The 15,765-nt window shown below is 37.3% G+C and overlaps 1 protein-coding gene across 5 annotated transcripts in view; it reads right to left on the reverse strand.

The window, feature by feature from the left end:
- Positions 1 to 12,525: 12,525 nt before the first annotated feature.
- DZIP3 (DAZ interacting zinc finger protein 3) overlaps positions 12,526 to 15,765 on the reverse strand; it is a 125,030-nt gene continuing 121,790 nt past the window's right edge. The window contains exons 32-33 of one of the 5 annotated variants that reach the window (XM_032150217.2): positions 14,528 to 14,644; positions 12,526 to 14,016 (exon numbers count right to left, since the gene is read on the reverse strand). In XM_032150217.2, coding sequence (XP_032006108.1) covers positions 14,534 to 14,644 — 111 coding nt within the window. In that variant the 3' untranslated portion in view covers positions 12,526 to 14,016; positions 14,528 to 14,533. Of the gene's footprint in view, positions 14,645 to 14,670; positions 14,920 to 15,765 lie in introns of those variants that run through there. The other 4 variants (XM_032150218.2, XM_058437539.1, XM_058437538.1 and 1 more) reach the window with 4 other exon arrangements.

Genomic DNA, 15,765 nt, shown 5'->3' on the forward strand with positions numbered 1-15,765 from the left:
ATCAGATAGTTGTAGATATGTGGCATCATTTCTGAGGGCTCTGTTGTGTTCCATTGATCTATGTCTCTGTTGTGGTACCAGTACCATGCTGTTTTGGTTACTGTAGCCTTGCAGTATAGTCTGAAGTCAGGTAGCGTGATGCCTCCAGCTTTGTTCTTTTGGCTTAGGATTGACTTGGCGATGCGGGCTGCAAGAGCCATTTCTATTTCCCTGTTTTCCATGAGTAGTTCTGATTGCTCCGGCTTGCAATCACCAAACTCTTATAATAGCACTTGTCTCTGTGATTCACTTGGCATTAATGTATGTTACATAATAATACTATTATCTTTTAGAAGTTGAGATGCTTTTTCTCTACTTACCCATGGCTCCTTGAGGTCAGTGACTATGGTTCTTGGTATATGCAAAACCAAAAATAGTACTCTCATATAATAAGCATTTAATAAACATCCACTGAACATGATCATGGAAGTCTAATGTAATGATCTGTGCTCTTGTCATGTCTTCAATGAACATATCAACTCTCAGATAAAGAGGGAGTTGGGAAGAGGATGGGAAGAGTTCCTGGCTTTTAGAGGGGAAGCACCCATTCTAACAGTTGGAACTTGAGTTTCTCAGCAAGCCTCGCCACTGTGGGCTAAAGTGCTCTAGAGTGCTAAGCAAACTTGAAAGGCAGTTTGGATACAAGGATTACAATTCTTAGGCAAGTCCTGATGTTGTGTTGAGCTTACAGCCAGTGGACTGGGGTGAAACATGAGACACCAGAAAGAGCAGCTGGGGGAGTTCTTACACCCACTGCATTAGTCCGTTCTCATGCTGCTAATAAAAACATACCCAAGACTGGGTAATTTATAAAGGAAAGAGGTTTCATTGCCTCACAGTTCAGCACAGCTGGAGAGGCCTGAGGAAACTTACAATCATGGTGGAAGGCAAAGAGGAAGCAAGGCACCTTCTTCACAAGGCAGCAGGAAGGAAAAGTGTAAGCAGGGGAAATGCCAGACGCTTGTAAAACCATCAGATCCCATAAGACTCACTCGTTATCATGAGAACAGCATGGAGGGAACCAGCCCCATGATTCAATTACCTCCACCTGGTCCCACCCTTGACTCATGGGGATTATGGGGATTACAATTCAAGGTGAGATTTGAGTGGGGATACAGAGCCAAACCATATCACCCACTCCTCCCCCAGCCCTGGACAGCACAGTTCACAGCAACAAAAGTGATTCCTTCCTTCTGCTTGTGGAGGGGAGAGAGAAGAGTAAAAAGGACTTTGTCTTGCATCTTGAATACAAGCTTATCCACAGTAGGACAGGACACTGGGTAGGGTCATGAATCCCATCCCAGGTCCTAGTCCCAGATAACATTTCTAGACTCACCCTGGTCCAGAAGGGAAACTACTGCCTTGAAGGGAAGAATCCAGTCTTGGACGGATTCATTATCTGCTGACTAAAGAGCCCCTGGGCTCTAAATAACCAACAATGATACTCAGGTAGTATGCTGTGAGCCATAAGTAAGACTCTGAGATGTGTTGGCTTCTGGTACCAGCTCAGCCACGGTAGGGTACTGTGCTAAGCAGGCTCTTGGGGTCCCCAGGTCCAGGTCTAGGTATTTCTGGACACACCCTGACCCATGGGGAGCCCACTATTCTGAAGGGTGAGTCCCAGGCCTGGTAGTATTCACCACAAGCTGACACAGAGCCCTTGGGTTTTGAGTGAACATCAGCAGTGGCCTGGCAAAACCCCCCATGGGCCAGGGTGGTGGCAGCCATGGGGAGAGGCTCCTCTGCCTGTGTAAAGTGAAGGGAAGAGTGGGAAGGACTTTGTCTTGTGGTTTGAGCGCCAGCTTAGCCACAGTAGAATATAATACCTGGTAGATTTCTAAGATTTTTGAATACAGTCCCTGGCTTCCAGATAGCATTGCTGGACCCACCTGGGGCCTGGGGGAACTAGCTGCACTGAAAAGAAGAACACAAACCTGGCTAGCTTTACCACCTGCTTATTGTAGACCCCCTAGGGTCTTGAATGAACATAGGCGATAGCCAGGTAGTGGTTACAGCGAGACTTGGGGGAGACCCGACTGTGCTGGCTTCAGGTCTGACCCTGGGCAGTCCCAGTGATGGTAGCCATAGAAGAACTTGCGTCACGCCATCCCCAGCTCCAGGTGGTTCAGGAGAGACAGAGACTGACTTCGTCTGTTTAGGAAAATGTAAGGGGAGAGAACAAGAGTCCCTGCCTGGTAATCCAGAGAATTTTTCAGGATCTTACTAACAACACAAAGGTGGTACCTCTATGACTCTGTTAAAATCCCACTGTTACTGGGCTTGGGACACAAGTCCCTTCAAAAACATGGTGTCCAAACCCTTGGGAACCCACCCCTTGTGTCATTGTGGCCTGGATATGAGACATGGAGTCAAAGGAGATTATTTTGGAGCTTTAAGATTTAATAACTGCCCTGCTGGGTTTCAGACTTGCATGAAGTTTATAGCTCCTTTGTTTTGGCTGATTTTTTTCCCTTTTGGAATGGGTGTATTTAACCAATGCCTGTATGCCCATTGTATCTTGTAAGTAATGAACTTGTTTTTTACTTAAGAGGCTCATGGCAAAAGGGACTTGCCTTATGTCAGATGAGACTTTGGGCTGTGGACTCTTGAGTTAATGCTGAAATGAGTTAAGACTTCGGGGACTGTTGAGAAGGGATGATTATATTTTGCAATGTGAGAAGAACATGAGATTTCACAGGGGCCAGGGGTGGAATGATATGGTTTAGATCTGTGTTCCTGCCCAAGTCTCATGTCAAATTGTAATCCCCAATGTTGAAGGAGGGGCCTGCTGGGAGGTGATTGGATTATGGGGACATATTTCTCCCTTGATGTTCTCCTGATAATGAGTGAGTTCTCATGAGATCTGGTTATTTAAAAGTGTGTAGCTCCTTCCCCTTTGCCCTCTTTATCCTGCTCCAGCCATGTAGGATGTGATGCCTCACTTTTGCCTTCCACCATGATTGTAAGTTTCCTGAGGCCTCCCCAGCCATGCTTCCTGGACAGCCTGCAATTAAACCTCTTTCTTTATAAATTACACAGTCTCAGGTAGTTCTTTTTTTTTTTTTTTTTTTTTTTTTTTGAGACGGAGTCTCGCTCTGTCACCCAGGCTGGAGTGCAGTGGTGTGATCTCGGCTCACTGCAAGCTCCACCTCCAGTCTCAGGTAGTTCTTTATTGCAATGAGAGAATGAACTAATACACCTGAAAAGCCTTCCCAAGAAGGATGGGCACAAGCCCAAACTACAAATACTGCAATAAATACCTAACTCTTCAATGCCCAAAGAGTAGACAATGATGAAAATCCACAAGCATCAAGACTATCCAGGAAAACATGACCTCACACACAAAAAACAAAAAACAAAACAACAAAAACTAAGGCACCAGGGACCAATCCTGGAGAAACAGAGATATGTGACCTTTCAGACAGAGAATTCAAAATAGCTGTTTTGAGGAAACTCAGTGAAATTCAAGATGACACAGAGAATATTTCAGAATTCTACTCGATAAATTTAACAAAGAGATTGAAATAATTAAAAAGAATCAAGCAGAAATTCAGTTTAAAAATGCAACTGACACACTGAAGAATGACTGAAGAATGCACCAGAGTCTCTTAATAGGAGTAGTGATCATGCAAAAGAAAGAATTAATAAGCTTAAAGACAGGCCATTTGAAAATGCAGTCAGAGGAGACAAAAGAAAAAAAAGAAAACAATGAAGCATGCCTGCAAGATAGCCTCAGAAAAGCAAATCTAGGAGTTATTGGCCTTAAAGAGGAGGCAGAGACAGAGATAGATAGAGGTAGAAAGTTTATTCAAAGGGATAATATTAGAGAATGTCCCAAACCTAGAGAATGATACCAATATTAAAGTACAAGAAGGTTATAGAACACCAAGCATATTTAACTCAAAAAGGTTACCTTAAGTCATTTAATAAACTCCCAAAAGTCAAGGATAAAGAAAGGATCCTAAGGCAGCAAGAGAAAAGAAATAAGTAACATGCAATCAAACTACAATATATCTGGCAGCAGACTTTTCAGTGCAAACATTACAGGCCAGGAAAGAGGGACATGACATATCTAAAGTGCTGAAGGAAAAAGACTTTTACCCTAGAATAGTATACCCAGTAAAAATATCTCTCAAGCATGAAGAAGCAATAAGTACTTTCCAAGACAAACAAAAGCTGAGACCTGTCCTATAAGAAATGCTAAACACCAGACCTGTCCTACAAGAAATGCGAATGAGAGTTCTTCAGTCTGAAAGAAACAGGCATTAATGACCAATAAGAAATCATCTGAAGGTACAAAACTCACTGATAATGGTAAGCACACAGAAAAACACAGAATATTATAACACTGTAATTGTGGTGTGTAAACTACTCAAGTAAAAAGATTAAATGATGAACCAATAAAAAATAATAACTACAACAACTTTTCAAGACATAGTCAATATGTCTTGCATATATAAAGAGATATAAAGAGAAACAATAAAAAAGTAAAATATGGGACAAAGTGTAGAGTTTTTGTTAGTTTTCTCTTTGTTGTTTGTTTATGCAATCAGTGTTAAGTTGTCATCAGTTTAAAATAATGGGTTATAAGATATTCTTTTCAAGCCTCATGGCAACCTCAAATCTAAAAACATGATGCATACACAAAAAAATAAAAAGCAAGAAACATACCACCAGAGAAAATCACCTTCACTAAAAGGAAATACAGGAAGGAAGAAAGGAAAAGAAAAGAAAACCACAAAACAATCAGAAAACAACAAAATGGCAGGAGTAAGTCCTTATCAATAATCACATTGAATGTAAGTGGACTAAACTCTCCAATCAAAAGACATAGAGTGGCTCAATGGATTTGAAAAAAAAAAAAGGAGACCCAATGATCTGTTGCTTACAAGCAACACACTTCACCTGTAAAGATATACACAGACTGAAAATATTGGGATGGAAAAAGATATCCCATGCCAATGGGAATTTTTAAAAAAAGAGCAGGAGTAGCTATACTTATATCAGATAACAGATTTTTAAGGCAAAAATTATAAGAAAGGACAAAGAAGGTCATTATATAATAATAAAGGGGTCAATTCAGCAAGAGGACATAACAATTGTAAATATATATGCACCCAATACTGGAGCACCCAGATACAGAGAGCTAATATTATAAGAGCTAAAGAGAGAGATAGACTTCAATACAATAATAGCTTGAAACTTCAACACTCCTTTCAACATTGGACAGGTCTTCCAGACACAAAATCAACAAAGAAACATTGGACTTAATCTGGACTATGGAACAAGTGGACCTAATAGATATTTACAGAACATTTCATCTAAAGGCTGCAGAATACACATTCTTCTCCTTAGCACATGAATAATTCTCAAGGATAGACCATATGTTAGGTTACAAAGCAAGTCTTAAAACATTTAAAAAATTAAAATAATATCAAATAATATCTGACCACAATGAAATAAAATATAAATCAGTAACAAGAGAAAATTTAGAAACTATACAAACACATGAAAAGTAAACAATATGCTCCTGAATGACGAGTGGGTCAATTAAAAAATTTAGAAGGAAATTAAAATGTTTCTTGAAACATGAAAATGGAAACACAACACACCAAAACCTATGAGATACAGCAAAATCAGTACTAAGTGGGAAATTTATACCTGTAAATGCCTACATCAAAAAAGAAAAGAAAAAAAAACTTCAAGTAAATAATCTAATGCTGCGTCTTAAAGAACTAGAAAAGCAAGAGCAAACCAAACCCAAAATCAGTAGTAACAAATAATAAAGATCAGAGCAGAAATAAATGAAATTGAAGAAGTTAATACAAATGATCAAAGGGAAAAGTTGGTTCTTTGAAAAGATAAATAAAACTGACAAACCTTTAGCCAGACTAAAGAAAATGAGAGAGAAGACCCAAATAAATAAAATCGAAGATGAAAAAAGAGACATTACAACTGATACTACAGAAATTCAAACGATTATTAGTGGCTACGATGAGCAATTATATGCCAACATATTAGAAAATCTAGAGGAAATGGATAAATTCCTAGACACATATAACCTCCCAAGATTAAACAATGAAGAAATCCAAAACGTGAACACACTAAGTAACAGATCAAAGCTGTAATAAAAAGCTCCCAATAAAGAAAAGCCCAGGACCTGATGGCTTCATTGCTGAATTCTACCAAACATTTAAAAAACTAACACCAACCCTACTCAAACTATTTCAAAAAATAGAGGAGGAGGGAATACTTCCATACTCATTCAACAAGGCCAATATTACCCTGATACCAAAACCAGAGAAAGACATATCAATAAAAGGAAGAAGAAAACTACAGCCAATATCCCTGATGAATACTGATGCAAAAATCCTCAACAAAATACTAGCAAACCGAATGTAACAATACATTAAAAGGATCATTCATCATGATCAAGTGGGATTTATCCCAGGGATGCAAGCATGGTTCAACATACACAAATCAGTCAATGATAACACATCATATCAACAGAATGAAGGTCAAAAGCCATGATCATTTCAATTAATGTTGAAAAAACATTTGATGAAATTCAACATCATTTCATGATTTTTAAAAAAACTTTTAAGAACCTGGATATAGAAGAAACATATTAATATCTCGACATAATAAAAGCCATATATGACAAACCCACAGTTAGTCTTATACTGAATGAAGAAAAACTGAAAGCCTTTCCTCTAAGATCTGGAACAAGACAAGGATGCCCACTTTCATCAGTGTTATTCAACATAGTACTGGAAGTCCTACCTAGAGCAATCAGACAACAGAAAGAACTAAAGGGCAAATTGGAAAGGAAGAAGTCAAATCATCCTTGTTTGCAAATGATATAATCTTATATTTGGAAAAACCTAAAAATACTACCAGAAAACTATTAGACCTGATAAACAAATTTGTAAGGTTGCAGGACACAAAATCAACATGCAAAAATCAGTGAGTAGCATTTCTATTTGCCAATAGTAAACAATGTGGAAATCAAGAAAGTAATCCCATTTACAACCGCCACAAATCGAATTAAATACCTAGAAATTAAGCAAAGAAGTGAAAGATCTCTACAATGACAACTATAAAACACCAATGAAGGAAATCGAAGAGGACACCAAAAAATGGAAAGATATTCCATGTTCATGGATTGGAAGAATCAATTGTTAAAATGTCCATACTACCCAAAACAATCTACAGATTCAGTGCAACCCCTATCGAAATACCAGTGACATTTCCAGAGAAATAAGAAAAAACAATCCTAGGATTTATGTGAAACCATAAAAGACCCAGAATAGCCACATCTATCTTCAACAAAATGTACAAAACGGCTGGGCGTGATGGCTCACGCCTGCAATCCCAGCACTTTGGGAGGCCGAGGTGGGCAGATCACGAGGTCAGGAGATCGAGACCATCCTGGCTAACACGGTGAAACCCCGTCTCTACTAAAAATACAAAAAATTGGCAGGCGCATGTAGTCCCACCTACTCGGGAGGCTGAGGCAGGAGAATGGCGTGAGCCTGGGAGGCAGAGCTTGCAGTGAGCTGAGATTGTGCCACTACACTCCAGCCTGGATGACAGAGTGAGACTCTGTCTCAAAAAAAAAAAAAAAAAAGTACAAAACTGAAAGAATCACATTATGTGACTTCAAATTGTACTACAGAGCTATAGTAATGAAAACAACATAATACTGGCATAAAAAACAGACACATAAACCAGTGGAACAGAATATAGAACCCAGACACAAATCCATATACCTACAGTGACCTCATTTTCGGTGATGGCGCCAAGAATATACATTGGAAAAAGAACAATCTTTTCAATAAATGGTGCTGGGAAAACTGGATATCTATATGCAGAAGAATGAAAATAGACCATTATCTTTCAACCATTATCTCTCACCATATATAAAAATCAAATCAAAATGGATTAAATAGTTAAATCTAAGACCTCAAACTATGAAACTGCTACAAACAAAAACAAAAACAAAAAAACATTGGGGAAACTCTCCAGGACACTGGTGTGGGCAAAGATTTCTTAAGGAATACTCCACAGCACAGGCAGCCAAAGCAAAAATGGACAAATAGGATCACATCAAGTTAAAAAGCTTCTGCACAACAATAGACACAATCAACAAAGTGAAGAGACAACCCATAGGAGAAAATATTTGCAAACTACCCATTTGACAAGAGATTAATAATCAGAATATATAAGGAGGTCAAACAACTCTACAAGAACAAAACTAATAATCCAATTTAAAAATGGGCAAAACATCTGAATAGATATTTCTCAAAAGAAGATGTACAAATGGCAAACAGATCATCAGAAAAAAATGTAAATCAAAACTACAATGAGATGCTATCTCACCACAGTTAAAATGGCTTTTATCCAAAAGACAGGCAATAACAAATGCTGGAGACGATGTGGAGAAAAGGGAACCCTCATATAATGTTGGTGGCAATTTAAATTAGTACAACCACTTGGAAAGCGGTTTGGAGGTTCCTCAAAAAATTAAAAATTGAGCGACCATATGATCCAGCAATCTCACTGCTGAGCATATACCACAAAAAAAGAAATCAGCATATTAAAGAGATATCTGCATTTCCATATTTGTTGCAGCACCGTTCACAAAAGCCAAGATTTGAAAGCAACCTAAGTGTCCATCGACAGACGAATGCAGACAGAAAATGTGGCACATACACACAATGGAGTGCTGTTCAACTATAAAAAAGAATGAGATCCTGTCATTTGCAACAACATGGGTGGAACTGGAGGTCATTAAGTGAAATAAGCCAGGCATGGAAAAACAAACATTGCATGATCTCACTTATTTGTGGGGGCTAAAAATTAAAACAATTGAATTCATAGAGACAGAGAGTAGCAGGATAGTTACCAGAGGCTGGGAAGGGTAATGTGGTATCTGGTGGGGGAAAAAGTGGGGATGGTTAATGGGTACAAAAAAATAGAGAGAATGAATAAGACCTAGTATTTGATAACAAAACAGGGAAACTATAGTCAATAATAACTACATTTTAATATAACTAAAAGAGTATATTTGGATTGTTTATAACAGAGAGGATAAATGCTTGAGAGGATGGATAACCCATTTACCATGATGAAATTATTATGCATTGCATGCTTAAAGGACTATGTTTAGTATCTCATGTATCCCATAAATATATGGACCTATTATGTACGCAAAAATTAACAATTAAGTTTCTGGCTTTTAAAAAACACATCCAATAAATAAATATTGGTTTGAATGTTTAGGTTTATTTTGTAATGATCTGATAATGTTGTGAATATGTTCATAATTTATTAAAACAATCTACTTTTCTTACCTGAAATATTTCACCTTTAGTTGCTGAGGAATGGCTCTTGTCATAGGCCCTCGGACTTAGTTTTCCTTAGAATAGAATAATGCAAAACTTTACAACTATTTCCTGTAATTAGCCCTTCCTTTTGGCACATAGTATTTTCAAGGGAGATGTCAAAGGCCCATGGTGACAGTTTTGTATACCACTGCTATTTTCTCTGAGCTGAGTTAGCACACTGACAGAGATTATTCATACTGCAGAGGTGTGTTCTTATGATGTTAGAATCCTTATTGTGGTTGTTACATTTCATGGTTAAAAAAGTGATACAACCCTGGAGATATGCTCTAAACACCAACATAATGTTTGAAATTGAAAAGATGAAGAATCTGGTCTTTGCTCTTTTCAAGTTATTAATCAAATACTATCAACCTTGATGTAACAATACTGTAAATTCAGCTTTATTCTGAGCTAGAACAATGTCTCCTTGTGATAAGACTATTTTAATCTTATTTTGCTTCCATCTTTACCCAGAGAAATACTTTAGTGGTTTTCAAATAGTTTCATTTGTTTTTTTTAAAAGGCAAAACGGTGTTATGGGGAGTACACTGATTTTAAGTTCTGGGATGCATGTGCAGAACGTGTAGGTTTGTTTCATAGGTATTCATGTGCCATGGTGGTTTGCTACACCTATCAACCTGTCATCTAGGTTTTTAAGCCCCACATGCATTAGGTATTTGTCCTAATGCTCTCCCTTCCCTTGCCCTCCACCCTCCAACAGGCCACAGTGTGTGATGTTCCCCTCCCTGTGTCCTTGTGTTCTCACTGTTCAACTCCCATTTGAGTGAGAAAAGGTGGTGTTTGGTTTTCTGTTCCTGTGTTAGTTTGCTGAGAATGATGGTTTCCAGCTTCATCCATGTCCCTGCAAAGGACATGAACTCATTTTTTTTATGGCTGCATGGTATTCCATGATGTATATGTGCCACATTTTCTTTATGCAGTCTATCATTGATGGGCATTTGGGTTTGCCAAGTCTTTGCTATTGTAAATAGTGCTGCAATAAACACATGGAGAGTATACTGACTTTGATGTGAGGAGTCTAGAATCACGACCTTACTACTCAAACATTGCATGACCTTGAGCAAATCACTTCTTTAATGTCCTTGCCTCTCAAATGGAGATATCTTTCCTACATATCTTCAAAACTTTCAGTCTCCTAGATCATTATCAGTTTGTTCAACCTTGCTAGGCAGTATTAGGAATTATTAAAGTTCATGTAGTTTAAATGGATCAAGCAAATGTTATGAGAGTGTGATATTTTTATGCAATAAACTTAACACTCAACATTTTTGGGGCCATGTGAAAATAGAAGTTGGACTACTGGTTATATTTTCCTCTCTTTGCTTTAATAAGGATAGTTGAAGATAAAAAACCTTTAATAACTTTATGATCAAGGAGTAAGTGTAAACAGATTGAATGATTAATGGAAATTTCATTTGCTACTTTGGGAAAGAAAACTAATAAATGTTCATTTAAAATGAAACAGTCAGGCAAGTAGCATTTTATCTATTTTCCAGAAAAGAAACTGGTTGAGAAAAGTAATGTCTTCACGATCATACAATATGCTAGATATGGAATTCAAAAATCTAAACCTAGATCTGAGTGAGAAATCTGCTTTCTACTATAGCAGTTGTTTTCAAAATATAATGTGCATCAGAACACCTGTGGTACTTACCCCAAATGGAGATTCCCAGACAGCTTACTGGAATATGCATTATTATAAATACATCATGTAATATGATGGTGGTCCAGGATAATTAAGAACAAGAGCCCATTAGTTCTGTTAAGTAGCATATTCAGATCTGCACTAGTTACTGAGAACTGCCAACTCAAGAAACTCAAACTATATATCTTTATAATAAATTAGTATTCATTTGTTGTTTTTATCTGGGTATAAAGCATAATAGTCCCACATTACTGTGATCCTGGAATTCTTATCTGAGAGGCTCACAGATAAGGTATTCCAGGAGTATTTTATAAATGCAGGTGGTTCTTGCTAACTTCGAATCTGGTAAAATATAAGCCTATCTTCCCTGAATTAATCATAAAATAAAATTTATCATAACATTTATTTAAAAGGAAGAAAATACTGTATTTCTTGTGTGCACGAAATCAACCCAAAGTGAGGCTGCAACTATGAAGAGAATACCAGCTAAGGGACTCCAATCAAATCTCAGAATGCCACTTTGTACCTATGACTTTGGACAGATTATTTCCCTCTTACTTGAGTCTCAGGTTCATCATTTGTAAAATAAGCATAATAACATTCACCTCAGAGTTATTCATGGATCAAATGAGTGACTAAACACATTTGAAGGTATCCCATAGAAGCTATGTTATACACATGGACAATAAATATGAAGGAAAATCTAAGACATATCATCTAACAGCAGCTGCAGTGATATTACTGGATACTTTCAGATTGTTTTTGATGGAAATATTTCCACTTTAAGAGCTTTCTGGTCCTCACTGGATTTCTCAGCAGGGTGGAGTGTTCTGGATCATCCTTCAGTAGGCACAGGCATGACAGTGATCACTGTGTGTGGTAGAATGACCCCTGCAATTGTCTTTACTGTTAAAGTATACATCAAAATCTATAATCCCATTACCTTCAGCACCTAAAGAACTAAATATAACTTTCTGGAGCACTGTCCTACTACATTCTCCCTATATAACAACTATTGTATTAAGTTCTCTGGCCCCATCCTTGGAGCTAAGCATGGCAAGTCAACACCAATACCCTATTACAGCATGAGTTTGTGGAGAAAGCATGTGATGAGGCATCAGGGACCCTCAAGTACTGAGACTGGCCTAGCCATCATCTGGCCATGTGACATTGGGTACAACATACCTGTAAAATAAGAGTGAATTATATGTCACTAAGGACCCAATGAACTTTGGCATTCTGTTATTTCAAAACAATTGTGGCATTTTATAAGTCTATATAACTGTCTTCTTGGATATTTTCCTTCCCATTTTCCTAACGTTTCTCAAAACAGAAGAAAAAGTTTAAGCCCAATTAAACAGAAAGATACATTTGAAGTAGATTTCAAGTAGTTTCAGAATATGCTTATAATGAAATACACAGATAAAATAGTTGTTCAATTAAGAAACATTTATTCTTTTCTAAATGAAAGTGAAATTGCAGTTGTAAATATGAACTAAGAAACATTGGTTTTACAAGATAACTAGCTATATGACCTTGACCTTAAGGTGTGATACGGTTTGGCTCTGTGTCTCCACCCAAATATCTTGTATCTCCCATTATTCTATGTTGTGGGAGGGACCTGGTGGGAAATAATTTAATTACGGGGGCAGGTCTTTCCCATGTTGTTCTCGTGATAGTAAGCCTCACGAGATCTGATGGTTTTAAAAATGGGAGTTTCCCTGCACAAGCTCTCTCTCCTTGTCTGCTGCCATCCATGTAAGATGTGACTTGCTCCTCTTTGCCTTCCACCATGATTGTCAGGCCTCCTCAGTCATGTGGAACTGTAAGTCCATTAAACCTTTTTCTTTTGTAAATTGCCCAATCTCAGGTATGTCTTTATCAGCAGCACGAAAATGGACTAATACAAGGTGCTAGAGAAGGTGATTAAAGGCTCTATAAATTCCAAATTGTGCAATTCTAAGACATTCTTGGCATTTTACATGTCTAGATGACTGTCATCTTTTTTTGATATTTTTCCCTCACATGTTCCAGTCTATTCTCATTACAGAAGAATACGTTTAACATACAGTTACAGAAACAGAGGTTTTAAATAAATATTTAAAAGTAACTTCAAAATATATTTGCACTGAAATATGGAGGCAAAATTGTTTCTGAGTCAGGAAACATTTATTCTTCCCCATAAATTTAAATGAAGGTGAAACTGTGAATATGAAGCAAAGAACATTTATCTCACCAGGTAACTCTGAATTCTTTTAATTCTGAAACAAGAGACATGGACAACACTTACAGCATTCAAACAACACTATTTTCAAAATACGTTTTTAACCCCTAAAAACGAAAATTCTTAGTGACAAGCTTTAGATATGCAACTTAGCCCAGTGGGTATTCACTTTGTCACAAAAAGCAACTACAGACAAATAGTTTTTCTCTCTCCCCGACACAAAAAGTGAAATTACAGACTTTTAAAGCAGAAAAAATTTTCTCCAAAATGCAAATGATTAAGGTCCAAGGAACAAATGAACAGAAGATCTCAATTATTCAATTGAGCGAGTGATTTAGTTTGCATATTAACTCCTTTTCTTACTACTTCCTGATATCTGATTCTGGCAATATTTATCTTGTATCTACTGGGCAAGACACTGGGAACACAAAGAAATTTTAGACAAGGTCCAGTGGTATGCTGGTAAAGGTTTAACAACTAGCTCTTGAGGGAAAGGTATGTCTTCACTTCCAGCATTTACCAATTTCTATGGTGTAAATACTCCAATTGCCGCAGATTTCAAGCTAGCAACAATTTGACAACTGTCTCACAAAATTCCTCAAACTAACGATTGTCACTCATAAGCCATTACAAGCCAGCTCCAACACACCACCATACGGTCTCCACCTTCAAGTAGCTCATAATCTCTTCATGGGTACCTATTTAAGGGGATATAAAAGAATGAGGAATATTGAGATAAAATTTAAATCAATTATATTTTTTAGGTAGTTTTAAAAGTTAGAAGGAACATAAATTTCCATGGGATTTTCCTACTTCTTTACTATTTCCCTTTTCTTCTTGCTTAAATTTATTTCAGGAAATTAAAGTGTAGAATACTTGAGGGGAGAGTAAAGGATGAGTGAAATAAGAATTTTAAAAGACAAGAAAAAACATCCTAAGAAATATACTAACAGTTATGTTTCCATTACAAGAAAAAAACCTACTAAGATAAGAGCATATATAGTGTAACTATTAACATTCCATCTGCTTCAAGCTCTTTCAGTTCATTTCACAGGTCCTGAAGATTTGTCCTGACTTCTTTGGCTGCTGCTTTGATAAAATTAGTTGGCTTCTTTAGCACTATATTGAAGAGCACATAGCTTTACACCACTCACACAAGCAGCTCATAATAAAAGAAAACTGAGCTTCCTTTGCATAGACACCCCTGACCTTGTATCAGATCTTGGGCAACTGCCGGCTGGGGTGACCGGGGAATTCTTCTGGTAGCAAAACGTGGAGTCTGCACGTTGGACATGTCCCCTGTTGCATCAACCATGGTCTAATGCACTAAGGAGCAAAAAGATTTATGTCACTCTCTCAGATTTAGCCTAGCGGAGGCAGTTGTCACTCTATGCATCAGGGTTACCAACCAACATGTCTTCTGGTGGATCTTTAAAGCCTTACCCTGTGGATTGTCAAGCCAATTGCTGCAACCATGGCACCTTCCCTGTGGTTTGCTGAACAAAATAGGTGGTAACTAACTGCACAATACCTTTTAGCTGGTTTATTCTACTAGAAATGCTTCCTTCAACCTCAGTTTTCAAGATGACTAGCAATTCTTCCTGACAAGGAAATTGGAGAAACTTGCTATATTCTTTGGTTTACTATATACTGTTATCATTTATAATCCAGAAAAAGTCATAACTAATCATACAAAAGTCACTAGTACCTCGTATGAAATGCTTATGGTGTTTGCAGTTAAAATCCCTAGATCATGAATACACTTCTCAGATTGTTTTCTTTGGTGATAATGACAGTGATTTTCAGCTATGAACTATCTGTTAAGTCACTTGCTTGAATACTGACTCTCCAAAAACAAATCATTTTTACATATATAAATAATGGAGGGCCAGGTCAGATGAGCGAGGATTAATAATAAGCACTATATATAATAGGCCCATTAACTATAGTCATAAAAAATAACCTGAATGAATTATATGCTTTCTACTTGTGGGCAATGGCAAAGAGTAGGATAAGTTTTGTTAAACATGTATTTCCTAAATTGTCAGAACCTTATAAACTTCAAAGGGGAAAATCAATGGCTAAGGATCTTTCCTAGAAAACCTTTGGGATTAGGCATTTTGTGGATGTATCTTCATATTAGAGCAAATACAAAATATAATTCTGTACCAGGTACCACATATCATATCTTTGAAACGATGTCTTACAAACATGGCTTGATTGAACTGGCTATTATTCACTTCCCTGAAAAGCCTTTCTTTTCTATGACTACCTTTTCCTGTGTCAAATTACATCTCTGCAACAGAGGACTTGGATCATAAATTATATACCAATAGCAACTGTGTGGCAGTAACACCAGAAGTTAATCTATATGAATGCCAAGAATCAACAAAAGACATGCCAACCTCACATTTTTCTTTTTCTTTTTTTGAGATGGAGTCTCACTC

Source organism: Hylobates moloch, unplaced genomic scaffold, assembly GCF_009828535.3.
Source record: "Hylobates moloch isolate HMO894 unplaced genomic scaffold, HMol_V3 SCAFFOLD_4, whole genome shotgun sequence".
Taxonomy (NCBI): domain Eukaryota; kingdom Metazoa; phylum Chordata; class Mammalia; order Primates; family Hylobatidae; genus Hylobates; species Hylobates moloch.